The sequence below is a fragment of the Triturus cristatus genome, chromosome 6, assembly GCF_964204655.1.
Source record: "Triturus cristatus chromosome 6, aTriCri1.1, whole genome shotgun sequence".
Classification (NCBI taxonomy): Eukaryota; Metazoa; Chordata; class Amphibia; order Caudata; family Salamandridae; genus Triturus; species Triturus cristatus.
The window spans coordinates 378,750,964-378,776,350 of NC_140589.1; the positions used below are offsets into that span (position 1 = coordinate 378,750,964).

The 25,387-nt window shown below is 48.0% G+C and overlaps 1 protein-coding gene across 2 annotated transcripts in view; it reads right to left on the minus strand.

Annotated features, from left to right (window-relative positions):
• The window catches only part of TRAPPC12 (trafficking protein particle complex subunit 12), an 820,049-nt gene that overhangs the window by 458,422 nt on the left and 336,240 nt on the right, over positions 1-25,387 (minus strand). For both annotated transcript variants that reach the window (XM_085610773.1, XM_085610772.1), the window contains one exon: positions 10,056-10,194. In XM_085610773.1, the coding sequence (XP_085466899.1) occupies positions 10,056-10,194 (139 nt within the window). The remainder of the gene's footprint in view (positions 1-10,055; positions 10,195-25,387) is intronic.

Below are 25,387 nucleotides of genomic sequence, written 5' to 3' on the forward strand. Positions count from 1 at the left end.
CCTGAGGGAGAGTTTTAGCCCACCCAGTGCACCTTGCGGGCACTGTGTGTAAGAGGGAACCCAATGATGAAGCATGTCACCCAGGTGGTGAGTGAGGGTTCTCGTCTTTAAATAGCAAATGCTCATTTTCCTATCTTTTGAGTTGTTTTGTGCACATTGCGATTCACATTCCAGTTATCCAACCATTAGGTTACCCGTTTGTGAGTATTATATAGTGGAGTGGTACCGTGGATGGTTATAATTCCTCCAAAAGAGACCTTGTTGTGAGATAATATGGCCATGTCGGATCACACCCGCTTGCCCGAGGCAAGTGTCTGCAACACTCGTCAGGGGGTGCTGCTCAGTCGGCCAAGTCGATGCTTCTCTTGGGGAATTGAAGAAGACGGTCTTGGATTGGTGGATGATCCTTAATTTGCCTGGGTACAACAGCATGTAAGAGCATGGAACGAAGTTTTGCCTTGAATTGGCCAAAGGATTTACGCAGGGTCTGTACCCTGCGAGTACAGTCAAGAAATATTATTATGCGACCGGAATGAAACATGAGATCTTTAGTTATACGTGTGCCACAGAAAACCGCATCCCGGTCCTTGTAATTCAAAAAGCAGGCATTTAGTGGCCTGGGAGGAGGTCTTTGGGCCAAGGAGCGACATGCCCTTTCAATTACAAAACAGGAAGAGAGGCTGTAGGGGTTAAGCCAGGTCTTGAGCCAAATGTCCAGGAAATATTGAGGGAATTGTCCCTCTCTGTTTTCAGGCAAGCCTATAAAGCGTAAAATATCACACCTGACTCTACTCTAAAAGTCTTCTGCGTGTTTCTGAAGGAGCCTAGCATCATGGGACAGGCGAGCCACCTTAAAGGAGAGATATTTAACCGTATCCTCCAGAGTAGAGATTCTCGTTTCCACCTTTGTAACTCTTTCAATAGTCTGGCGCTAGTCCTGGCGAAACAGGACGACGTCCGCACCGACCTCGACGATTTTCGTTTCTAATAGAGTCCTGGAGTCAAGAATGGCTTGGAAGATGAGGACGTTGCCATCATCAGATGTAGAGCTGTCCCAGTCTCCCCCTAATGACCTACGGGGCCCTGTACCTTTCCATATTAGCCTCACTCAGCTGGCCTTTATCACTACCCCTGGTGACTCACATCTGACAATCCAGGAGATGGATGGGGCAATGAAGGGAAAGCCGCGACTTGCCGGTCTGTGCGGCCAAAGGCAGAGACCGATCCGCTTGTGCCAGGAGCCAGGCAGGGCAGCACGAGCAGTTGGTGCCAGTCAAGGGGCACGTCACTGCACTACACGGTAGGATCCAAGCGACCGTGGGCGAAAGTAGCAGACCCGGGGCCCTCTGAGTTGACCAGGGCCTTTGGACGCTAGGCGCCTGCTCCAAGAAGCTGGGGGGTCCAGCCAGACCAAACTGGAGGTATCTAGCACCCATTGCTTGTCAAAGCGTGGAGGGGGGGTCCTGGCGGGCAGGGGACGATCCACTGGCACAAGTCCAGCGGTCCCCTGCACCCCCCACCACACAGATCCCAGCAGTGCAGTCTAGCAGGGGAACAGTCCAAAGGGCCACCGAAGGGCGCTCCTCACCTGGCCATACAGGACCGGGGCTCGGCCCAACAGACCTCTCCTCAGGGCCTCAGGCGACAGTCAGCCAGACTGAAGGCAGGCAGCCCAGCTCCTACTGCGCCACTTGAGCTTCCAGGGTTTGTTGGCCCCACTCCCTCGGACAGGCACACACTGGTCCGGCCCTAGTCCTCACCCACATATCGCAGCTCCAACTGCTCCAGGGGCAATGCCCATCACCGGGATGGCACTGGAACCCGACCAGGCTCCTAAAATGAACAGGCCCACAGGCCACGCCCAGCAGGATCAGAGCAGGCCCCACCACGCCATTCGGATCTTGGGAGGCAACACCGTATCCTCCACTGCCAGGCCCCAATCTTTGCCTCTGCCATCCCGCCGCGACTCCAGCGGTTCTGAGCAGGCAACATCCAGGGAACGGGCCATAACCAGCAGGGAAGTGCGGGCTTTGGAGGATGCTATAAGCCCCGGACTGCCATCTTGAGTGCTGTGCGCCTCAGATGGCCCCCGATCCTCGGCCATCTTGGCTCCCGCGTCGCCCACAGGGCGACTCCATGGTCAGGCCACCATCCAGCGAGGACATGGAGGCTTCCCATGCCAGTTAGGGGCACATGAGCACCCTGAAAACTGCTGTCCAGGTGAGGTTGAGTAGGAGCTCACAAATTTGCGCCAGCCATGTTGGCCATACAGGCCACAACCCCCCTGATGTAAGGTGAGCTATGTGAAAATAGTGTAGTTGAATTAACTGTAGTCGGGAGGAGATTGCAATTTCTTTAGGGGCCATACATGCCTCCAGGTACTCTGTATCATCCAAGGGGCCTAGCCACTGTTCCAATTTACATCTAAGATGCGCAAACGCTGATGGGGCATTGCAAATTAGCAACCAGTAAATCTATGAGATCCTGCCCTGCCTCATGTGACCCATCAGTAGCTTGGCTGGGCTGAATTCTGAAGCGTGGTCAATCTGTGCTTCATAGATCGTAAGTGTGTGCCTGAGCTGTAGGTATTTGTGGAATTTGGGATGTGATAACTGAAACTGGGTCAGTAGGTCTTGAAATGATTTCATATGAGACCCACTTCATTTGTCTCCCAGCGGTGTGACCCCTATTTGATTTCACTTCCCGGAGCCCTCTAGTCAGGCAGTCTGCCATAGCCAATGGCTGTTCCATATGGGTGTGGGGGGTCTGCAATGTTAACTTTTGTCCAATCTGGTAAATCTGCGCGCCAAGCCAAGAGTGCAGTTTTCATGATTTCCAGTATGTGGGCTGAGATGGGGCTCACATAAAGCAGGTTCATGACATTAGCAATTCCTGGGCATTCCTATTCTAGCCGATAAGCTAGGTCATGCCAGGCCCCTGTCATTGAGTCATTGATGACTATTAAGTGGGAAGCCAAGCAGTAGAGCCTAATGTCTGCCACCCCGATCCGTCCCTTGTAGACTGATCAGCGACACATGTCTAGCACTATGCGCAAGGGACAGCCCTTACAAAGGAAGGAGCGGGTCAAGGCTGCCACTCCGGTGAACCAAGAGTTTGGGGATGTGGGATGGGAAATTTTGCAGACTATACAAGAAGCGTGGGAGCACCATCATTTTCACCAAGGCTACCCTTCCTAGTTTATTCAGCTGGAGTTTGGACCAGATATGTAGATCCTAAGGAGGTTGCGGCTGTGCACAAGGTCAGGCATCATTGCTGTTTGAGCTCCTAGATAGTTAAAGCATTGGTACTGAGTCAAAACAGTTGACTGCTAATTAACAGCGTTGCTTTCTCCCTTTACTGAACCCAGGAGGGACTTGTCCCAGATAGCATGAAGCCCGAAGGTCTCTTCTTATAGCTTCAAAATGTTTAGTACCCAGGGACCTGAAGTTTGGGGATTGGAAAGAAAGAGGAGTACGTCATTGGCATATAAAGCGATCCGTTCTTCAGGTGGTCCCCCAAAGTCCCAGCCTATCGCACAAGCATCGTAGCGGATTATTTTAGCTAGAGGTTCCATGGCAAAGTCAAAGAGGAGCGCGGCCATCAGACACCCCTGTCTGATGGCTTGCCTGATCAGGAAGGAGAACAAAAGTGCTCTGAGAAGAGAACCTGCAGGGATGTGGTATTCCTATAGCCCAACGCCCAGGACATATTGTTTGTGGTCAAGGGCAACAAGTTTTTATGTGTATTTTGTTCTGGGGACAAATAGGCCCAACCCCCGGAAGCACAAACCCTTTGGCTGCCAGTTTGCAGTCCTACATTGTGGATTAGGGAAGGGCACTGTCTACAGTTAAGCTAATACTTTTTTCCATATGTGAATGCTGTTCAAACTTGTATTTATGGTTCATTAATTGAAAGCCTTTATTATTAGGGTGAGCATTCTAAGTAAATATTGTAAGCTCTGACTGCACTACTGGCAGTGGTTCCAGTATAAAAATGTGTACACCCGTTTTTAAAGTTTGGCAATATGAGGCTATGTATACTGCTCCAAGAATGCTCTCTGATTTGATGCAAATATTTGCAAAAGCTTGAAAGCAAGATTCTTTGCTTTCAAAATAAAATGTTCATAAAAAAAATTAAATCAGGAAAAAAAAACATTTAGCTAAACTACTGTAAAATTTCAGGTACCATTTCTTTGCAGCATAATTTAGTAACATGTGTTGATGCATGCTAGTATTTCCCAAAAATATTCATAATGGAAAGCCATTGTAAACAGTTTCAAAGAGATACTGGGGAAAAAAATAAACAAGCATTGGCAAAGTCAGTAGGGCTGAAATTGGTGGTCACCTTTTTAGTTTTGTCAATGTGTGACTTGTTTTGGCATGTTTTTTTTGTAAAACCCTATTGGTATGGGAGCTGCTGGGCCCTCACCATTATAACAAACATTGGCAAAAGCAAAATGTGTTTTTGTTCTCAAAAACAACACACTGCCACAGAAGTTATTGGCACTTAACAAAACTATTTTGTGTGCCGATATGCTACTGTTACTCACAGTGAAACCAGCCGATACAGAGAGAGAGACAGAATTTTAAATAAACGCAAAAGGTCATAGTCAACACCACACCAAATTAGTGGCGCAATTATTAAAGAAAGTCTCTAAGGTGCACCCATGGTATATGTCCTTGCATTAAGTGCAGCTATACGGCTTTAGTGAATTCCCAAGAATTTACGGAAGTAGGACAAGAAACTAGAAAATATTTGTGAACTGTATTTAAGCATGAGCAAATGCGCATGTAGATTTGCTCATGCGAAAATTTGAATGTTTGCATGCTCACTTTCCCTCCAAACTATTTTTTCCCAACTCTGGAAGAAGGTTTACATCTCCCATTGTCAGGAGTAAATTTCCAACATTTCTCAGTATGGAAAAAGATTAGAGAAGAGTTGTTGAAAACCATTAAAACATGCAAGTTAGTAGGTATCAGACTCAAAGGGGCATTCTAACCCTGGGACTATTGGTTACCACTACCTTCATCCCCAGTATGTAGGTCTGCAGAAACGTGGCAACATAAGGGGATTGCAAGTATTCAAACACTACTATGATATGTGCCCTGGCATAAACAGAGAGGCTATGTCAGAGCTCTTATATTATGAGATTGCTGCCATAACTTGGCACCACACTACGTGGCACCGAAGGGACAAATGGTTTCTGTTACAGGACAAGTAGATTTATGAAGCAACCTGCCCCATGGACAAGTAGATATTTTATTAAATTCCACACCCCAGGAACCTGCGCCAAAGCCTCTCGGTACAGGAGCTGAACATAACTGCAGTATCGGGGCCCAAATCCCATCCAGAAAAGGACATGATCTAAGTGGAGCCAGTCAATGGTATCAAAGGCCTTTTCGAAGTCTACCAGCAGGCGGGCTAGCAAACCAGATAGTTTATGGGCTCTAGCAAGTGCAGTGTTCACACAGCGGATAAAATGCAGTGTGCTATGGTTGGCCGTAAAACCACACTGGCTTCCAGGACTTTCTGTAGCCTATTCACCAGACCTTTAGCAAAGATTTTAATATCAGTCTAAATCATGTAGATAGGCCAATGGGCCGCACAGATATCTGCGGGTCAGCCTGTCTTAGAAATGACAACAATGGTGGCCAGGTCTGGTTCAAGTGGGAATATGCCTTTCTCTGTAGCCTCCTTATACAGCGCCAACAAGCGTGGGGTGAGGATGTCACAGATTACAATACAGACTACAGTACAGTAGTATTCGAGAGGGTGTCCATCGGGGCCATGGTCTTGCCCGTGTTCATATCGTTTATCGTCATCTCCATCTCTTCTGCTGTTAAGGGTGCTTCAAGATCCGCTCGCTGGGCTTCCATAAACTGTATCTCTGTAAGAAGTAGCCAGGCCAGTTCCTGGTCTGGCCGTGGGCACTGGGCATATAACAGAGTAGTAGTCAATGAATACTTCAGCTATCTCTGCGGAGGTATGCAACTTGCATCCAAAATGATCATTAATGGAAGGGATTCATTTGAAGCTCGCATCTCGTGTGGCCAACCAATGGAGGCGCTTCACACACTTGTCCCCATAATCATACACTCTTCTGATGGAGTCACGTCAACTCTGCCAAACTTCCTCCATCGCTAGTTGGCGTATAGAGGTTCTATCCAGTTTCGAGTTCTCCCTCGGATGCCTCACCTCCATCCATCCATCACAGAGGCCAAGCGAAGCCATCAATGATCCAAACGCCTTAGCTGTCTCTACCTGGTGTCTTAATCGGATTTTACTTCAACAAGGCTCACCACTGAAGCTGCATCCATCTCTCAAGACATGATATGTGGTTATTACATAGAATTATAATTTTTGTGCTGGTGTTGTGGGTGAGAATACGTGAATCTTCATGTGGAGAACACTTTGATAATCTGATTTTTTATATCATATTTCCAAATAAATTTGGTTGACTTTTCGGCTCAGTACTGATTAAATAGATTTTCCATTTCTGTCTAGGAAAGGAAACAAAGAATGAAAATGCTACAAATGAACCATTTGGGATCAATCTAAAAAACGGTTTAAAGTTAACAAACTATCCTGGTGACAAGGAGTTAAACAAGCAAGTGTTTTTTTGCTGAACACACTATCTGCCTGTCTGTCTGCTTGGTTCATGCTGACAACCAAACGAAGGCATCAGGCCTCCAACTGTGAAGCATATGGTTGCTGGAAATTGTTGACCTAGACAGAGCTTCTGCCATACTGAATTTCTATTGGAACTTGGTTACGTAAGGGAAAATATCTATCCCCAAGATCCATCTCTCAGGATGTTTCTGGGTGATTTCTTTATTTGCACTCCTAGGGACCTGGATGTCTTCCGACTGCTGGAAGCATTGTGGTCTGCTGAGGTGCCTACTACCAGCTGGAATATGTGGTACTTTCAGAGTGGACCGGCCGAGGTCCTGACTATCCTGTAGAGCTCTTTTCCTGCTATCTTAAGTGTATTAAAGAAAGCCTAACAGGCTAAGTGCTTACTCGGCTAAGTGCTTACTCGTGATTTTGAATAACTTAAAAATACCTTAAAACTATATTTATAGGTGGAACCAGTTTGATATGGCTTGACAGACTGTCTACACTGATTAGAACTGACACCTCCCATAAGTTTCCTTTTTAACACTGAAGATTCACCTCTACATTGCCTTATTTCAAGCATGACTTGCCAAGTTCAACTATCAATTCAAACCCTGAATTGACAACAATTCTATGCAATTGCTGATTTTTATACAGTAACCCTTCTAACGGTTGACAGGTCACTCAAATAGCTCTCTTCATTATTTTTGGTAAAGCTTATTGATGAGAAGTAACTGTATGTCCATGAATTCTGCGCATTTTTAATTTTGTTAATACAATCTTTATCTTACATATAAACTTGGCTTGGATCGTGAAATTCTTTATATTATTTGATTGTAATGTTGGGGCAAATTGAGATACTCGCACAGATGATGGAGTACGGCCTTATTGGTCAAATCACGTTACCCAAGGTGAGTCAAGGATATCTTACTGGAAAATCAATTTACCTTTGTAAGACTTGACTGTAGAACTGTCCAAGTGGTCGAATCTTTAAAATTACAATTTCCTTAAAATACAACTTGTTATTGCATTTTAGTTAATCAAAACTGTAATACCAACTGCACATAATATGGATCCAACCACATAAAACCTCATCACAAGCCAGGAGGGTGGATCAGTAAGTTAGCTGCCCACTGTGCGTATATCTTGTGAGCTGTAGGTAAAAACCTGAATCCAAGCAGGCCAACTCAGTCTTCCATCAATAATGTCCATAGCATCAAGTTTCAAAATAATTTTGTCTCAGTTCTGGTAAGTGCAACACACTAACAATAATCTGATGGCGTTAAAGTACAATGAAATAAGAGAACGTTTCAAAACATGCTTTTTTACTTTTTCTCTCATGATGGAACATTTATGAACTCCATCAAAAGAGTTGGTCCTCGGGTCCAGATGCACGAATGTTGACTCACATAAAACCCAACTCCATAGGTAGTCAAGGAGCACCAATGTTGCTTCTCTTAAAACCCTTCGCACCAGGGGATGAAATAAACTAAAACTGATTCTGTATCCATTTCTTTAGCTGCTAATGACGATGAAGGACTGTTCATTTGTAAGAAGTTAGAATACACCAGAGCCTCTGTATTAACTTTATATTCTTTTTAATTATGTGATTAAATTAGTCTGTTTTAATGATGAGACGTATACTATCTAACATGCTGAGGGCACAATACATTCAATATGTTGAAAAAGGGTCTTCATAAGTAAAGCGCCACAGCGGGACAGCTCAATAGGAGAAACCCAGAGCTTCAAATAAAACCCTAACTTAAGTACACACCTGAACTTCATTCTAGACTAGATAGCGAATACATATGTCATATGCATATTGTTTAATATCACATGGAGTAAAAATAGTGCAAGTTTATGAGTAGGGATGTGATGCTCGAGATGTAGCCTCGAGCAAAAGTATCTAATGGATATGGAATGTGTTTTTAATCAGCTTTATTTCTGAATTTCCTAAGGCTCTGATTTAATATCATACCTTCTGTGCATAATGACAAATATGCTGCAGATGATAAAAAGTGGTAACACCACAACTGTGCATACTAACACCTATGGGGAGCATACAGAATGTAGTAGCTGAAGCTGTCAATAAAGTGATTGTTTTAGATTGAGATGTTCCAAGTCACTCAAATAGACAATGAGAGAGAAGAATAAGTTGTACATGATGTCACTTGGAATCCAAAGGTTAATAACTTTACTATATTGACAACTACTCAGCTAACATTTTATCTTGTGTATTGCCCTTCTAAAACTCCTTCACTTACTCAGATGAGCAGTGCAGGGGTAGAATAGTCATGTGGACCTGTCTTAGCCCCTTTTAAACTGCTTGGTGCCCTACCACCTTTCCAACATCCTCTCATTCGTCCAATCTAAAATAAAAGCGTACAGTAGTCCTTCCCTAGCAACCTCAGGAGAATCCTCCTTTCTCGCTCCCAAATAAATAAATAAAATACGTTAGGTCCTGCCAAGAAAAGATCCGTATCTCTATGGAGAAACCTCCTTTACCTCACTCAACGGAATTTTTATTATTTTAAACCTATGTTCTGCCACTGTCCTCTTTCCCTTTGCCGATGCCCTCTGCTTCTACTGCCAGTAATAAAGGCAAACTATCTGAAATCCTGGCACTCTCCTCTTCCTCTGTCCAATTTCAAAAATATACCTGCCATCCTGCTACCCAATCCTTCCATACTCATTAGTAACATTCCCTCACCTTTAATAACATTAGTAAGTATCTGGCATCTTGCCATGCTCCTTCACCACCCATAGCAGGTTTCCTCCACCTCTCAACCTGAAGATATTGTCTTCGCTTTACATTGAGGGCGAGTCAGGAGGGACCTGCTCGGCAGCCTGTAAGCACGGTTCTTCCACACATATTACCCTGCTCCCTTGGGTTTCTGGAGCTTTGATGAGGCGGCGGATCGTCACCTGTTAGAATGGTGGGCTTTGGGGCCTTGAAATGCCCTCCTTCGATGTCAGAGCAGTGACAAATTGAAACTTCTTTTACTGCCCTTAAGTCAGTACTTATATGGGTTCCGAACCCCATATACAAGCTAATGGATTCCTAAACAATTTTTTTTCATAAGGGTACCACAGAATTTGCACTTTACCTTGATCCAGTAGCTAAAGCTCAGAAAATCAGGGTTTTGGGTGGGGACGCTTCTCTGCTTTCAAATTGGAGAAAGGTTTTTTAAAATTACAGTTTTTGCTATAGGGTTTCAGGCACCTGTGAATAGCTTAATGCGAGGTGATCAAAAGAAAGAGTGTATAAAACACCTATCTTTCTGGAAAAAAGGTTACATTGAAAGGAATATTTAAAGTATGGCAATAGCAAACATTTGACAAACATCATCTTTGCAGTCTCTAACCACTGGAAATAATTCTTTATAAAAGAAGAAATCACCTTACTTAAAGAAATAAACAAAAGTAGTAGGAAGACCTACCTTTGCGCCCAGGGTAAACATGTGGGTAATATTCGTAGTAAAGATCAGGTTGGTCGAGGGTTCCAAACGGCTCAAATTCCATTTCAGCATTTTGGAAGAGGCCCAATTTCACCAAGAGGGCAAGTCTCACAAACCAGAGCTGAAAAACCACCAGGATCGTGTTAGTGGCCTCGAATACTTTTTTCAATTGTTTTGTATTTCCCAGAAAAAAATAAACACAACATAATTCACTGGCAGTGCAGGTGTTAGCAATGGTGCAGAAAAGTCACATAAGTAAGAGTAATAAGACAGGACAATCACCATAAATCTTAAGAGTAGACACAAAAAGGTATAGGTTAGTCCATTTTAAGGAAAAATATATTCTTATGAGCATACAACAGCAATATCTTGGAGCACTTGATTCTCAACCTAATAGGATGGATAATATATTCTGGAGTCACTCAGCATCTTATATAACATCTGCAAATTCATTCCAGTCATTTCTATGTGAGGTTTTGATAAAGGTGAAATGCATCCACCAAGTGCCTCAGAACATGATGAACCAGAGTGGCTAGGTTGGTACAGCAGGACGCAGCCAAAGCATGACTATCAAATGCTACACCGCGAAAAATTCAAACAGCACAAGTCTAGACAGGCACCTGGATATCATAACAGAGATACGTAGACCAAGGAGGAAAACTGATATTGCTAGGAAGATCCAACGAAAGCACTCATAGTGCCAACAATCGTAGACTTTGGATATCTTGCCATTCTGATACTATATGCAGACCAGTGTCTCCCAATAAGGTGCAATGACTACATCTAATTTGGTGGGATCAATAGCATGGAGTTCCAACTGGTGTGGAATACTCCTGCATGTAAGAACATGTATTGAATAGGTCTACGGCTGGCTATAGAGAGAGTTCTTTGATCAAGCTGAAGCAGTCTTTCAAATCGGGTGGGGCCATTTGGTAAAATGTTGTGATTTTCATTCTTCACAATGTCTTCTAGGTTGGAAAGACTTTACAAAGAGAAACTTTACAAGAAGTTAAGCTTAGAATTGGCTTCAACCATGCAGTAATACTACCTAGTATCTCCTTTTTTCTCAGTCTACTTAATGGCCGCTTCAACACTTTTAAATGGAAACATAGCAGCACAGGTACTCACTATACTCACTATCTAAAAGTACCTGCCTGCTGCTGAGAAGTGCTGGTACTTACATAAGTATAGTAGTCACGCTGAGAAATGCTCGCACTCTCATTTTCATAATCTAACCAGATATCACGTTTTCTGAATCAAGTAAGAACCACTGCTAGCAGCAAGGAAAACCCCTAACTCTCCTTATACAACCACTACAACAGCATGAGATGAAAGATGCAGCATCTGCATCAACATAAATATCCCACATAAATTGAATTTTCCCTCTAGGCTACCATACAAGCGTTACAATTCAGAGGTATTTGTTAGAAATGGGTTTTCTGGTTGGCTAGGGTATGCACCCAAGCTAGGCAGAATTTACCACTCTAGTCAGGATAAGGGAATTGCACGTCTAAAATAACCCCTGCTCACCCCCTTGGTAGCTTGACACGAGCAGTCAGGCTTATATCAGAGGCAATGTGTAAAGCATTTGCACATAATAAACATTAATACAGTGCCAACACAACAAAAGGACACCAACCAGTTTCAGAAAAAATACCTAAAATGTATCTATGTGAAACAAGACCAAAAACGATAAAAATCCAACATACAGTGGTCAAAATGCGAATAATGGGAAAATAGGCTTTATATACAGCTCCCTGAAGGCGATAGCTCTGTCGGGGCTATCACAGCATTGTGAACAAACAAATCCAACAGTTTCTGCCAGTCGCGGGGTCGCATGCCAGCTCTGGTGTCCGTGAGACCTGTATAACATTACCTTTGGAGATGCAAGGCATCGGAACTTCTGGTGGGCTGCGGAGGAGCAGCGTCGGCAGGCGTCAGATCCGGAAGTCTGTGCAGGAGTCACCCACCCTGGAAGTCACATGCGTTGCAGGTGGAACCCCATGAGTACGAAGTCAAGAGCGCTGACGTCGGCAGGCATCGTGGCTGCGGTGTGAAGCGGATCAGTGCGATGTGTGGTGTCCTCAGGTCACGGTGCAGGCAGCGGCTCCGGGACAGTCGTCCAGCAGCATCGGTAAGACCAGGGCTGCGGTGCGACGCGGAGCAGTGCTCATTGCGGTGCGGACAGGTCACAGTGCAGCGGCGTTGTCGTTGTTGAAGCACTGTCATCCATAGACCCACAGCTGCGGTGCGAAACGGGGCAATAGGGTGTGTGGGGCCCGCAGGTCGCGGTGCAAGCAGCAGCATCGAATGACGATCTGGAGTCGATGGCGCTGGCATCGGTGGTTCAAGGCTGCAGTGCGGGATGGCCGGTGCATCTTGTAACTTATGAGCGGTGCCCCCAAACCAGGCAGCGGCTTTGATATCAGGTTGGAACATTGTCGTCAGTGAGACCAGAGCTGCGGTGCGAAGTGGGACGTTGCTCTGTGTTCTCCACGAGTGGTGTCTACAGGTCATGGTACAGGCATCTGCATCGGTGAGGGCGTCGTCAGGGATACCAGGGCGGTGGTGTGAAGCGAGGCAGTGCGGAGTGCAGTGCCCACAGGTCACGGTGCAAGTAAAAGCTCAGTGGTGTTGTTGGGGAGTCCAGGGTAGGAGTGCGAAGTGCGGCGGTGCTCCGTATTCTCCACGAGCTGGTCCACAGGTCAGGGTGCAGGCAGTGGCATCAGTGATGGTGTGGTCGAGGATACCAGGGCGTCGGTGTGTAGTGAGGTGGTGCAGAGTGTGGTGCCCACAGGTCATGGTGCAAGCAGTGGCTCGGCGATGTCGTCAGACGTAGTTATCGGCAAGACCAGGTTTGCAGTGCGAAGTGCAGCTGTGCCCTCTGCGCTGCCTTTGGGTCACGGAGCTGGCAGCGGCTTGGTTGATGGCATCGGATTATCTTTTTCCTCAGTGGCAGTCGAAACATTCAGTTCTGGAAGCCAGTACCCAGAAGATCCTGAAGTCTTTGATTTCCCTGAGACTTCCAACAGGAGGCAAGCTCTACATGAAGCCCTTGGAGATATTTAGTATGCAGAAAGAACAGTCCAGTCCTTTCCATGCCCAAGAGGGAAGCCCACAACTGCAGGCGAACCCAACAAAGCAACAACAGCAAAAGGGCAGTACTCCTGGCAGCTCTTCCAGCTCTTCTTCCTGACAGGTTTCTTAGTCCAGCAGTAAACTAAAGCTCTGGGGTCAGGGCCCCAATATTTAAACTCCATTTCCCTTTGAAGTTGGTACCAGCAAAGTTCCCCTAGCATACATAAACCAGTTCTGCGTGGCTCAGGCCAGGTTCACCCCAGGAGGTAGAGACAGCTTTGTGAGAGGCAGCCATTGTCCATTCAGGTGCAAGCAACAACACCTGCCACTACTCTAAATGCAGCCAGGTCTATTCAGTCTGGTTTTGAGTCACCCAGGAAAAGCAGGACACACCTAAACCCCCCTTTTTGTCTGTCTAGTGTGAATGCACATTCCCTGCTTGTCACTCTAAACCCAGGCAGGGAATACACAAAAGGCAGAGGCACACAGGATGGTTAAGCAAGAAAATGCCCACTTTCTAACGTGGTATTTTCAAACACATAATATAAAAATCATCTTTTACTCTGAGTTCAAGAAGGTTAAACGCCATTTCTCCATCTTGTCCCAATTGAAAGTTATGCTTGTAAGGTGTTACAAAGCAACTCCTATGTTAGCCTATGGGACAGATAGCCTTGCAATAGTGAAAAACGAAATACACAGTCTTTCACTATCAGGACTTGTAAAACACACCAGTACATGTCCTACCTTTCATATACAATGCACCCTGCCCATAGGGGTATACTGGGCCTACTTAGGGGCATCTTACAAGTAAGGAAAGGAAGGGTTATGGCCTGGCAAGTGGGTGCGCTTGCCAGTTCGACATGGCAGTAATGACTGTGCGCAGACACTGCAGTGGCAGGTCTGAGACACCTTTAAAAGGCTACTTGTTTGGGTGGCACAATCAGTGCAGCAGGCCCACTAGCAGAATTCGATTTACAGGCCCTGGGCACACACAGTGCACGTCTGGGGTTGAACCTGCTGAAAAATCCAAGCCTAAGAGTGTTAGACCTGGCATCATTGGCGGGGTTTTCCCTGACTTTTTGCCTCTACCCCCTGTGCTTTTGATGCTATGCTGGATTTCGTTTTTCTGGTTTAGATGCTTTGGGCACTTTGCCACTGCTGATCAGTGTCAAAGTGCAAGTGCTCCCTGGGTAAATTGTTATTGTGATTGGTTATCCATGGTTGGCATATTTGTCTTACCAGTAAAGTGCACTGAGTGTGCCAGGGCTGGTAACTCAAATGCTACTAGTGGGCTTGCAGCACTGATTGTGCCACCCAAATGAGTAGCCCTAAAAGAGGTCTCAGGCCTGCCACCGCAGTGCCTGTGCGCAGTTTGTCAACTGCCATTTTGATCTGGCCAGTGCACCCACTTTTCAGGCCTTACCCTTCCCTTTTCTTACACATAGGACACCCCTATGGTAGACCCAAGGTACCCCCCTGGGCAGGGTGCAGTGTATGTGAAAGGTAGGAAATGTACTGGTGTGTGTAACATGTCCCGATAGTGAAATACTGCCAATTTCGGTTTTCACTATTGAAAGGCTTTCTTGCCCATGGGACAGAATTGGGAATGTTGTGTAACAGTTTTACAAGCATATCTTCCTATAGGAGTAAGATAAGAAATTAGAGTTTGGTACCCCTGAACTCAGAATTTAATGACACATCTTTTAGGAAGGATGGTTTCTAAATGCTGTGTTTGTAAATAGCACTTTTAGAAAGTGGCTATTTTCTTGTTCAACCTTTCTGTGTGCCTCTGCCTGTTTGTGGATTGACGGTCTGGCTTGAGAGTGACAGGGGCTGGGGTGGCTCCAGGAGTCTGGGTGAGTCAGCACTAGGCTATATAGGCCGATCTGCATTTGGAGTGGTGGGAGGAGTAGCACCTGGGCCTGAAGGGAGCAAAGCCTGCCTTCCACAATGCTGGCTCCACCCCTGTGGTGCGTCAGATAACCCTGGCCCACACTAACAAAGGAAGAAGTTGTGCACTGGCAGAGTGCACCCAGAACTGGTTTGGACTGGGTCCAGGACCCCTTACACCTAGAGAACAAAGACTTTTGGGGTATAAATATGAGAGCTGAAACCCCTGACCTTTAGATCATCCTGGAATTCAACAAGAACCTTTACCGAGGAGAAGAGCTGGAGAAACTGAAGAGAAGGACTGCCCTTGCTGTATGTTCTTGGGCTAACCTGCAGTTGCTATTCTGCCAAGGAAAGGAGAAGGACTTTGCTGTGTGCTGTGTCCCCTGCTTGAAGAAGATCTCCAAGGGCCTGAGGAGAGCTGGCCTCCTGTTTTGAAATCCCAGGAACAAAAGGACTTCACCCCCCCAGCTCCCCTGAACTCTGCTGTGTGAGTGCTGACCTGCCTAGAGTGCCTGACCCAGTTGTAGGGCCTCTGGAGGTTGTTTGCTGCTGTTTGGGAGCTGGAAGAAGAAGAAGCGTGAAAAGAACTGCAGAACCCGTCGCATCGCTCTTCTTGAGGCACGTTTCACCGGCGCATCTCGACGGCGCAAGAAGATTTCCATCGTATCGCCGTGCCGCTGCGAAGATCGTCGCAGCGCCTGTCGCCGATGCAAGAACCAACGCATCGAGGGATCGCGGCTGAAGAGGACCGACGCCACACCGCATCGATCGCTGTCACATTCCGAAGATCTACGCATCGTACCTGTGCGAGATACTCTCCCGACGCATCACTTGCGAACCGGAACCGGCAGAAAGACTCGACGCATCAATACCCCTACAGACCGGACTTGACCCAACCCGTACGCTGCGTGCAGCGGGGCGGTCGCATCGCCTCCCCAGGGTCTCAGGAGTGTCACATCTCTTTGCTTTCTGACGCTGCAGCTGTTTGGCTTGGGAACGTTTGTCGCATCTACAGGTACTTTGAGGAAAAGTCACGCATCCATAGATTTCTATGGTACAAGTTCTTGAAACCTTTTTAAAGTCATATTTTTAAACTATATATGTTGAATTTTTGTTGTTTTGGTCTTGTGTAGTTTAGATAAAGATAATTTGTTTTTCTAAACTGGTGTGGAGTCCATTTATGGTGTTTTCACTGTTTTACTGTGAGTGTTGGTACAAATACTTAACACATTACCTCTGGGATAAGCCTGTCTGCTCCTGCCAAGCTACCAAGGGAGAGAGCAGGGGTTATCTAAAGTGTGTAATCCCCTTACCCTGACTAGAAGCAAGGGTCACTATTTGGTCAAAGGTACCTACTCTGCCAACTAGAGACCCCCAGTTCTAACAAAGAGCATTCATAAAATCAAATGAAACGTTCTAGAATGGAATAATGAAGAATCTGATCAAGAGCACTCAGAAATTAGTCCATGGCTAAAATAGAGCTCAATAACTCCCAATATCTCTAGGATAAAAACTGAATGAAACTAACCTAAAGAGAACACCATATGGAGCATAACAAAAAGGCTTCTGAAACAGTCTTAACTGTGACATTTTGATAAACCATTTTGATCAAATCATCTCATACCAAACACTGTTTCACAATTACTCTCAGCCATTTGGCCTATGCAATAATTTCACATAACAAATATTTTCTTCAAGCTTGAGACCAGTTTCATATTACCTGATGATTAATTGTTCTCCTTGTGAATGCTCTAGATCAATCCTGATCCCAAAAACAGCTATGCAAAAATGTTCTCTGTTCTTATTTTTTTCAGTTGTTGTTGCAGTCCCTTGACAGCTGCAGGTCAGGGCCTTGGTGTGGAAACCTGCAGTTTGAGATGGTTTGTGGCCCTTCTTGCTGTGATGAATCACTGCATGTGTGGCATTGGAGCCATCACTAAATGGTTGGCTTCAACTATTTGCTCTCTTATTTATTTTGGAAAGGCATTATTGGGGAAAATACTGGGTGCAGGATAAGTGAGTTTCTGTTGCACAGAATTTGGACAGCATGATCCCCACAATCATGCCTCCTCATTGTGGACCTTTTCTCACCTTATTGGAGAGGTGGTGTTGTGAACACCGAGACAGCGCCAGCTAGGTCTCCTCTGCTTTTATCAAGTACTTGCTTGCAGATTCTTTTTTACTCTTCTTTAAACACGTCAGAAGTATAATTTCTGCCAGCTATCTAGGTTGACATAGTTTTGTTATTTTTGTTATAGTCGCTGCCATAAAAATAAGGGTGCTTACAGTGAAGGCTGCCATGTTTCGATTGTTTTAGTTATGGGGCAAACTATCTAATGTAAATCGAGATGACCCATTTACCGCCATATATTTTTTTTTTTTTTTTTTTTTTGAAACCGTTTATTACAAAATTAAAAAAATATACAAAGATGGGCCTACAACCTTCAGGCCGGCCGCTAGCAAGCAAGAGGAGCATGTGATACAAACAATAGCGCGCATGCCGCGGCAAAGGGAAATGCACAGAAGTTAGAAGCGGTGGTAGCCACACCATCCGGGCCCACATAACGGTTTCATTTTAATATAAATAACAACAAAAGAACAAATCCACAAGGCAACCCACAATCGGAAACAGCAACATGTGCTCCCCTAGCGGGGGGGACCCTACCAATCCATAGGAGTAGCAAGGGGGGGGAAAAAGGTCAAGACTGGGATTAGGTGGACTCAGTGCCCGGGACCGGGGAGATAAACTGGCTAAGGGGACGGGGCCGGTGACGGGTCGGGCAATAACGGCGGGGTACAGATTCCCCCGCGGTAGGCGTTCCAGGGGCCCCATACGTTCACCCATGTCCCAGGCTTACCTCTCGCAGCATACACCACCTTTTCCCGAAACATGCACCAATCCATGTTATCCTTCCATGCCGAGACAGTCGGCGACCTCTGGGAACCCCACAGTTGAGCAATGTCGCGTTTGGCCACCATATATCCCAGAGTCACCCACCGCGTCTGCGGCACCGAGTAGTCGGTTGGCTCCCACACATTCAACAGGCATCTCCTCGCCTCGGGCAGCAGCGACACACGCGTAACCACCCGTAGGACCTCATGCACACCACGCCAGAATCGCTCCACCTCCGGGCATTCCCACAAAATATGGAGAAAGGTCCCCAAAGAACCACACCCACGCTTACACAACCCGTCCACAGCATATCCCATACGCAGTAGCCTTGGCCCCGTAACATAGACCCTATGGAGTATCTTGAGCTGGACGAAGCGAAGGCGGGCCGGTATGGCCACCTCTTTCGGGGAGGCCACCGCCGATACCCAGTCCTCGTCATCCAGCTCCAATCCATCGGCCACCCATGCCTCACGAAGGTTAGTCAGCAGTCCCGAGCGGTCATTGATAAGTTTTTTATAGATTAATGAAATCGTGCTGTCCGGTACATGTCCATCTAGCACTCTATCCTCCAGAGGGGAATACTCCGGGATGGAGGCAACGTCCGGGAACACGGAGCATAGCGCATGACGGATCTGCATATACCGAAAGTACTCCCTGTCCTGCAACTGGAATTCTGTCCGTAGCATCTCGAACGTTTTGAATCCCCCCCTCGTCCAGAGATCACCCACCCTGCTGATGCCTATCATGTCCCACTTTTCAAAGCCCTTCGAGGTCCACAGGGAGCCCAACTGCTCAGATGCGTATAGTGGCGACGCCTGGGTCAAACGACCTTTCCACCCCATCGCCACATTCGCCGCGTGCCACACTCGTACCATGACACGCGTGGGGCCCGTCAGACGTGCGTCAAGTGAGCTGGAGTAAAGCGCTCGGTTATAATCACCACCCGGCAGTAACATCTTATCCATTTCAAAGGCCGGGTTTAGAGCGGGCCCGTACAGGCCGTGATTAATCTCAGCCAGCTGGGAGGCCCAATAATACCGTTTGATATCCGGGAGGGCGATCCCCCCGTCATACCACGGGACCGTCAACTTCGCCAGGGCGATACGCGGTCTACCTTCCCAGAACAGTCGGTGCTGCAAACTCTCCACCTCGCGAAAGTAGCGCGCCGGGACGACGTCCATTGTGTTCTGCAGAGCGTACAGGAAACGCGGCAGCGACATCATCTTAAACAATGCCGCCCGGCCGAGAGGCGAGAGCGGCAAGCGCCTCCAACGCGCAACATCCTCCTTCAGGCGCTGGAGGGGGGGAAGCAAGTTCTGACCATATCGGGCCTCCGCGTCCAGGGTAATGAAGACACCCAGGTACCGGAATCCCCGCGGGGCGATCTGGATAGGACAGCCCCGCGGAAGGATAGGGTCCTCCCCAGAGAGAACATAGACGCACGATTTAGCCCAGTTGATGACAAGGCCGGAGTTAAGACCAAATGAATGCAATACATCAACCAGTACTATCAGTGATTTACGTGGGGAAGCCAGGTACAGGAGAATATCGTCAGCGTATAGAGATACGCGGTCCTCATACTCGGGGGTCCAGCGGAGACCACGAATAGAAGGTTCCCACCGCAGCCACTCCGCCAGGGGCTCCAAGGCGAGCGCGAAAAGGAGCGGCGATAACGGGCAGCCCTGCCGCGTGCCCCTGCCCAGCTCGAACGAAGCCGACACTCTACCGTTCACCACGACCTGCGCCAGCGGGCCAGAGTACAACAATTTTACCCAACTGATAAATCCTGGGCCAAACCCAAACTTCGCGAGCGTCGCCCAAATATAAGGCCATTCAAGCGTGTCGAACGCCATAGTGGCGTCCAAGGACGCCAAAATGGCCGGCTCTCGTATGAACGGGACACGTGCGAGCACCCCATGCAAACGCCGCAGATTAAGCGCTGTATTGCGATGAGGGATGAAGCCGGACTGATCCTGGTGAATCAAGTCACACACTACTCCGACCAGCCGATTGGCCAACACCTTGGCGAGGATTTTGGGCTCTGCATTCAATAACGAAATAGGCCGATAGGATGTGACCCGGTCCCGTGGCCTCCCCTCCTTATGGATAACCACGATAGTAGCTAGACGCTGGTCTAGCGGGAGGGAACCCGCCGAGTGGGCCGCGAGGAACATAGCACGGAGATGCGGTGCCAGCGTATCCGGTCGCAGTTTATACAACTCGATGGGAAGACCATTAGGACCCATGGCCTTGCCGGAAGCGACCGAACGTATGGCGAGGGCAATTTCCTCGGCAGTTGGAGCAGCGTCCAACGACACTCTGTCCTCCTCCGAAAGGGAAGGCAGCGCGATATCCCTGAGCAAGGCGTGGGAATCCTCTTCAGAGCGGGAGGACACCGGGGAATACACCCCACGGAAATAGTCTGCAAAGCAGGAGACAATTTCTTCTGGTTCAGTGACACACACACCATTCTGTTTCTCAATCAACGGGACAACTCGACTCGCTCTCTCCTTTTTGTCCAGCCATGCAATCAATTTACCAGCCTTATCACCCACATCATACAGTCTCCCCTGTTGCTCTCTACTGAGGCCCCTGGCCGCCTCCGTGACGAGGGCCTTATAAGCCGCTTGCTTGAGTCGGAGAACATGTAATTTGTCATCCGTCACCCCACATTCTAGATCACCCTCCAACTCGGTTATCTCAGCTTCAACACGAGTCACCTCCTCCCGCTCGCGCCTCCGGGAATGGGAAATAAGGGACAAGGCCTCTCCCCTGAGTACCGTCTTGAACGCCTCCCACAATGAGATCGCCGATGACACAGACCCCACATTCTCGTCAAAGTAGCGCTTAAGGGATTTAACCAGCTCTGCGCGAATGGTGGGGTCACGCAGGTACCAGGGATTAATCGGGACCACCCTACCCTCTCCCCTCGAAAGAATATCAAAGTGCAACAAGAGTGGGGAGTGGTCCGAAATACCCCGTGCCAAATGGCGCACCTCCCCTATCCTCCCAACGTGCGCCGCCGGAACCAGGACATAATCTAGCCGTGAGAGACTACCATGAGCCCCTGAATGGAAGGTGTACTGTAGCTGCGTGGGATGTTTCAAACGCCAACAATCCACCAGCCCCAAGGTATCCAAGAGGCCAGACAACCATGCCTGGGCACGGGGGAGATCCCTAGGGGGGTGACGATCCACAGTTCCGGAAACCACAGCATTAAAATCCCCCCCCCCCACCACTAGAATCCCCTCCGGAAGGCCAAGGAGGAGGCGCCCCAGATCCGCAAAGGTGGTCGTCTGCAACCCCGGCGGGACATAAACAGACACGAAAACGACCACTCTGCCCTCTATTCTACCCACCAAAACCGTGTAACGTCCCCTGTCGTCATGGTGCACCTCATCAATCTCCAACGGGAGCGAGTTCTTAACCATAATGCCCACACCCCTTGAACCAGACGTGAAGCCCGAATGGGCCACAAGGCGGTAGCCCCGTCGATTCATGGCACAAAAGGAGTTGCCAATGAGGTGTGTCTCCTGCAGAAAAACTATATCGGGCGAAATTCGCTTCAAGAACTGCAGGACCACACCTTGTTTTATCCTGTCCCCCAATCCATTAACATTCCAGGACAACAGACTCAGTCCCCTACCCCCCATCATAAACAGAAGCCATCACTCGTCCCCCAGAGAGCACTTCAGAAATGACACAACAATGCTTTTGCCTTGTGGTAGAAACGAACAACACCCCACCCCAACCCACCCACCCCAACAAAACTCCCCCCTCCCTGCACCCCTGCATGAGCCCAGACAGCCCCCCGAACTTGCAGTGTGCCTGCCGCCCCTATATAGTGAAACTAGCTAGACCCCCTAGAGGAGGAAAGAGTACCCCTTCTAGACCCCACACAACCTCCAAGGGAGGGGAAAGAACAAAGACAGAAGCTTGGTCGAAAGTGGCATCATAGTCGTCCAGAGTGAGGCCCCAATATCAACCCCTCAGTCCCGATCCAGTGGGCCGTCTCCTCCCGCCGCCCCCCCCACCATCTCGAGCACTACCCCCAGACAGAGTGTCCAGCCAGTCCCCGGCCGCTTCGGGACGATCAAAAAAGTGCGTGCGACCATCCACCTCTACCCGCAGCTTGGCCGGGAAGAGCATGGCGTATTTTAAGTTCATGTCCCGGAGCCGGCGCTTAACACCCAGGAAACTCAGTCTCTGTTTCTGGACCGCTTGAGTGAAATCGGGATAAAAGTTCACCTCCATATTTTCTAGCTTAATCGGCCCTTGCAATCTGGAGGCTTGCAAGATCGCGTCCCTGTCCCGAAAGGTAAAAATCCGGGCAATGAGAGGCCGCGGAGGGGCTCCGACCTTCGGCCTTCCCCCGGGAACTCTGTGGGCCCTCTCCACGGCAAAGAATTTACTCAGTCCCCGAGGCTGGAGATGGGTAGCGATCAGGTCCTCTACAAAAAGATCCGCCGCCGCTTCCTCCCGTCCCTCGGGTACTCCGATGATGCGGATGTTATTCCTCCGGGCCCGACTCTCGGAATCTTCCAGGCGCCGATCCATAAGCGCACTCGCCTGACGAAGTCGGTGCACCTCCGTTTGGAGGGCCGCCACCTCAGTCGTGAGGCCAGACGCGGTGTGGGCCAAAGAATCGACCCGGTCGTTGGTCTTGGAGAGATCAGCCCTCACCAGGTTGACATCAACTAGGACCGCGTCGATTTTATGGGCTAAGGTGTCAAACCGCTGGCCCACCGAGGCCTTCATCTCAGCAATGGCGCCCATGACGTCTTGCAGAGTCAACTCTGTGGGCAAATCCGGGGCATCCGGGGGGCACTCAAGAGGACTTGTGCGGTCCACCGGGAGATCCTTTCGGGAGGGTGTAGCGGTCCATGATGTTGGCCTGATGTGCGGCGCCACGCCGGGTCGACTTGGCCTTCAACCGATCGCCATCTTGTTTCGTGGCCATCGTCGCGGGTCTCACACCCTCACCAGCCACGCAGTAAAAGGCAAGCAATCAAGGCCACGGGCTCCGGGGGGTCACCCCAGGACGGCGGAGCGGGCCACAGCAGGCAGGCAGGCTGGGTCACCCAGCGAGGCCACCCCAACACAAAGAGCGCCGCGATCCCACTTGCAAAGACGGCAAGGGGGCGCGAAAGTGAAAGTGAAAGTGCGGGGTACGCGACTCGTCAGGCCCAGCCCGCCGTTGTTGTTCACTTTGCCACCGGGTCGCCCCCAAACGCGAGTCCGGGGTCAGGAGCGAAGGAGGCCGCAAACTTCAATCGGTGCTCACTCCGGCACCCGAGGTCCGATTCGAAAACGGGAAACGGGTACCACCTCGGCTCAGGCTCACCGACACAGTCCCCTCAACCGATGCAGGATGAAGACAGGATAAACGTAGGAGGTCGCGGAGGTCCTCGGGAGCCTCGCACCTACGCGGCCATCTTGGTTGCGCGCTAGGCTCCTCCCCCCCGCCATATTTTTTTTGTCTTGTTTGGACTTTAGTGTCTCCAAGTGCAGTTTTATTTTATAAACAAGAGATACATTAGCAATCAGATACTATAAAAACACAGGTATCTGACCATTACTTGGAGGGGCTTTGTAAAAGAACTATCAAGCCAGGGATCACGCTGGTTTTCAGTGACAACCAGCTTCAATTGGGGGTTGCTCTGGGAGCAGTACAGAGAAGTAGCCTGTTATAGAGAATAGCTAAACAGCTGTGCCATCAATCTTAAACTTGATTAATAGACTGCCTATTTTCTGTGTTTGCTAAAATTTAGCATGACGATGAGAACTTGCTAACCATGTTAGGAATGTTTATATTGCTTCCGCTGGCCATGTTTTGCATTACTACATAGTTTCTCATTCTGTGTGGATCTCGTTAATATTTTATACACCAGACTTAGGTTTTAGAAACACACATTTTCAGAGTTTATTCTAACCCTGGGCGGAGCGGGACTACGCGGAGGTCCGTGGAACTCCGCTCCGCCGCCCGCCTCCAACCCCCTGCAAGAAATTAAATAAAAAGACATTAAAGGGAAAATAATAAAGACTTACCTTGACTGCGGCGTCCCCGGGCTGCCGTCCTCCTCTTCCTCACGTTTCACGGTGATCTACGCAGGTGTGCGCGGCCGAGAATGCGCATTCCTTGAGAGAAATGTGCGGGCGTGCGCGCATGCGCAGATCACCCTGAAACGCGAGGAAGAGGAGGACAGCAGCTTGGGGACGCCGCAGTAAAGGTAAGTATTTATTATTTTCCATTTAATTTTTTAAAATTAATTCTTACTAGGGGGGTGGAGGCGGGGGCTGGTCAACTCCGCTCTGGCGCGGAGTGTGCAGAGTGGTGCCTACTCCGCGTTCTCTGCGGAACACGGAGTAGGCAAATCTCTGCATACTCCGCAGGCAGAGCGGAGCTCTCAGCACGCGGTTAGTTTATTCCCTGATTTTTAGTGCTATTTTGAGTGCGTTATTTATTTACAAAAGAGGGTCTGGAGTTTCACTGTGCCCCTGAGCTCATCTAGTGGGACTTATCATGAACAGAAAACACCACCAGCACAGTACAGCTTAGTGAGTTGTAAATGGGCTGCAGTGTGTTGGACTCGGCTTGATCTGCTGGGTCATCCCCAAACATTTTGCCTTTACCACTCCTGTTTTTCTGAATTAATTTTTGTTGGCATTAGGATTTTCAAAATGAGTGCATTTGGCCACTGCTAACCAGTGCTAAAGTTCTTGTGCTCTCTCCCTAAAACATGGTAAAAATGTCCTATACCTGACTGCCACATTTAATTTACTTACAAGTCCGTAGCATACAGTACTTTATCAACCCAGGGATGAAAATTAAATACTACTAGTGGTCCTGCAGCACTTACTGTGCAGCCCACTAAGTAACACTCCAAAACTTGTCTCAGGCCAGATTTTAAACTGCCATTTTAACCTGACAAAATAAACCTTTTGTATACCATCAAAGTACACCGCTCAGTGTACTCAACATGATGCACACAACTTAATGGACCCTTGGGTTTCCTGTGAGATACCAAAATATTAATATCCCTAAAGCAATATAACAAAATATCTGCTGTATACTTCTACTTTTAATGAATAACTCAATTCAGGTTGGTTACAAATATTCCAATCTCGAAATTTCACTGAGCTTTTTTATACATAAGCATCCCTCAATGTTACATCACATTGTATGCATAGACAACATTAACATCATTATATACTGTATAAAACATGACTTTTGGAAGATCTTGTTCAGGTGTGGGTTGATATACCAGTCAAGACAAAAATACAGACCAAGGAAGACAGCAATAAAAGTAAAAGAAGAAGGGAAAAGCCACAGTGATGCGAAATATAAAAGCTGTGAAACCTATGAGCGAATCCGTGAATCCCTACCATCATTAACACACTAAAAACCCGCTCATACCGCACCTTCTGGTCCAACCGAACACAATCCGTG